A 3,259-nucleotide genomic window follows, 5' to 3' on the forward strand; every position below is an offset into this window, starting at 1 on the left:
AAAAAGTTATTACTACTACTGCCACGTTTCTTAACTATTCCCTGCACCGTCTGTATACATATATGTCCTGCTGCACTTATAAGAAGGCGCAGGTTCTCTGTACGCTAACAAGATTTCACAAATGAAAACACCACTGGCTAAAAGATTAAATCTTATTGTCGGATATCCGATAGATTGTTTAGATTGAGAAGAATAATATAATTTGTAGAGCGAAATCTACCGTTCCCTCTTAGTCGCTTGAACGTGTCAGACTACTGATAATTGCGTGGAAAGAATTCTGCCAATTGTTCGGATTACCAATTTCTTATCTTTCACCACTTTTTATTTTGTTTTATTATATGTTCTTTTTTTCTTTTAGAGACCGTGGCTGCTTCTATCTTAATTATTATGAATGAGATAAGTACGTACGATGATATAATAGATCGTGAAATTTTTCTATAATAATACGTAAAATTGTAAGAAATTTGTGCTTCTTATAAAAATTTATTATGGAGATCATGATATTAGCATCTAGTTTGTTGAATGCCTTATATTTTGCACAAATAGTCTCCTTAAATTTTGCACGGCACATTGAATTGAATGTATTATATCGAATATTTATTTATTTTTAATCATTAGGTACGGTTTGTGAGAGATACGAATAGACCGGGTGCAGGTAATAATTTGTGCATCTCCGTTACGGCTACCAAACTACTACTTTGGGGTCTGATGTGTTTTTTTTCCCTAACTAGAGGACAAATGGAGTCTACAAAAGGAGTTTGACCCAATCTGAAGCCTAACTTGAGATCCACCAATCACCGTTGCTAGCGGGGTGTGGGCCCCAGCGACAAGGTGGGCCCCGGCCTTTTATATTTTAGTGGTCCACTTTTTCCTCGCGCAACCCAATCAAACAGCACAAACAGGGACACATCTCAAACACCGGGTTGAAACCGGAGTGCCTACAATTTTCATTTTTCTTTTTTCTTTTTTCTTTTTCCTCTTTGCTAGATTTGCAGCTATAGCCGGGCCCTGAAGAATTTTGAACTTGCAAATGCATCCACACAAAATTTGCTTTTACATATAAATGCCATTATACGGGCAAAGTTAGCTTTCTTAAAAAATTATTTCTAATTAAAGTTACAATTGAACTTTTCAAATTTTTAATTGCCAAATGTTCTGTTTCGTATAATTACAATTGAAATAAGAAAAATATATATATATACCTAGCGCGCGCAGTTGATTCTATCAAAACTTTAGAAATTACAAAGTGAACAATTTAAAATTTTAATAATAAAATTATATCTTTAAATTTTGTTACAATAAAATATTAATTTACTAAATTGTCGTATTTTTTTTAATCTTTTACAAAGGATAAAGAAAGTCCTTAAGATCAAATAAGAGGAGGTAGTGTTTGTACGGAAAAAAATAAAAGTAAAAAACTCAATATTTACAAAATATGCATGCATATCAGTGAAATATGTTTTGCAGGGATAAACATGTAAAAAATCTCATTTTTATGTATTTGTTTTTTTAATGTTTTTGTGCTTTATTTACCCTTCGCCCCATTTGCTCACACAGAAGCCATTTCCACTCTCCACACTCTCTCACTCCCTCCGCCATCCTCAAAATCTCCTCCTCCTCCTCCTCCTCCTCCTCCTCCATTAAGACACCCAAAACCATGGAAAACTACCCAAAACCCCAAGATCACAAGGAGAACCCACCTCCACAAACCCCCAACTCCGGCGCGGCGGCGTCGTCTCCGCCTCCGACGGCGAGACCCGGCGCCGACGCCGTCCCCTACCCCACCACCTTCGTCCAAGCCGAGCCCTCCACCTTCAAGCAGGTCGTCCAGATGCTCACCGGCTCCTCCGACACCGCCGCCGCCGCCGCCGCCGCCGCATCCCCGAAGCACCCTCCCGCCGCCGCGGCGGCGAAGGGCGCCCCAGGCCCCAAAAGGCCGGCCTTTAAGCTGTACGAGCGCCGCAGCAGCACGCTCAAGAGCCTGAAGGTCCTCAGCCCCCTCATGCCCGCCTTCGTGTTCTCCAACCCCTGCTCCTCCTCCTCGCCCTCGTTCTCGCCGCGCGGCGCGGCGGAGGTCCTCTCGCCGAGCGTGCTGGACCTGCCCTCGCTCGTCCTCAGCCCCGTCACGCCGCTGCTCCCCGACCCCTTCGCCCGCCCCACTCCACCGCCGCCGGGGACGGAGGCGGCCGAGGCGGCCGAGGAGCGGGCGATCGCCGAGAAGGGCTTCTACCTCCACCCCTCCCCGCGCGCCGGTCTCCCGCCGCGGCTGCTCCCGCTTTTCCCCGTGACGTCGCCGCGCCTCGCCCCCGCCTCCTCCTCCGCTTCCGCTTCTGCCCCTGCTTAATTGGCCGCTTGGATGTGTGCCTACTCACTGTTTGATCTTTGTACTCTCTGATCAGCTTTTTCCTTATTTTTTTAGTTAATTGGGAGAGAAATGGGATCGGGGTGAGATCTCCTCTTGAGTTGTAAAATTTGATCTTTTCTTCTTCGTGTTATTACTGTTATCATTATTATTCTCTTTCTCTCTCTCTGGTGCAAATCAATTCGGAGGAGATAAATGATCTGAGTACTGTTCTCTTTCAAATTTATTTTCCTTTATATATTTGTTTTGATTAAACTCTGGCTAGTGTTACTGCTGTTAATGGTAGAATACGGACAATTGGAAGATCTATCTTACATCCATGAGTTTGATTTATATATATACTTTGCTAATAATGTGGGAAGAAATTGATGCTGCATGCGGTCTATTACGTCCAATCAGGAATTTAAGTGCGGTTCGAGTGAAGCTGTACGAAGAAAATATTCTTGTCGTTAATTATCCTTTCTAAGCAGTAAATTTGTAAGTCTTAATATTATTATTATTCTGTTGAACCACTCTACTCTTAAGGAGATCACTCGACACTTAGGGGGATTATTATTATCCTAATTATACAATTTTTGATTTAAGAGACAAAAATCAAAAACACGCATTACCTTATGTTTTGAAAAGCATAGTAGTTTTACACTCTCTCTCTCTCTCTCTCTCTCTCTCTCTCTCTCTCTATATATATATATATATATATAAAGAGAGAGCTAGGCTGGTATACTATCGGTAGCACGGAAGCCTTCGTGCTACCAAGTTATTTTTAATGATGCGGTTTTCAAATCGATGATCGGTTTCATTAGATTTATCTATGCTATTAAAAGTATTTGAAAACTAAATTTCATAATTTTTCGACATCATTTACCAATCAAACGAGTAGTCTAAAAATAAACGGCT

The 3,259-nt window shown here is 41.8% G+C and overlaps 1 protein-coding gene across 1 annotated transcript; it reads left to right on the forward strand.

Moving 5' to 3' along the window:
- Positions 1,544-2,617, forward strand: LOC109709969 (VQ motif-containing protein 4-like). Its single transcript, XM_020232368.1, has one exon. The coding sequence runs from the start codon at positions 1,658-1,660 to the stop codon at positions 2,342-2,344; it is 687 nt and encodes a 228-aa protein (XP_020087957.1). The 5' UTR covers positions 1,544-1,657; the 3' UTR covers positions 2,345-2,617.

The sequence above is a fragment of the Ananas comosus genome, linkage group 5 (assembly GCF_001540865.1).
Source record: "Ananas comosus cultivar F153 linkage group 5, ASM154086v1, whole genome shotgun sequence".
In the NCBI taxonomy this organism is placed as follows: Eukaryota; Viridiplantae; Streptophyta; class Magnoliopsida; order Poales; family Bromeliaceae; genus Ananas; species Ananas comosus.

Excerpts from the sequence above, each read along its gene's own strand:
- LOC109709969 (XM_020232368.1), top strand. The coding sequence starts at position 1,658 with ATGGAAAACTACCCAAAACCCCAAGATCACAAGGAGAACCCACCTCCA.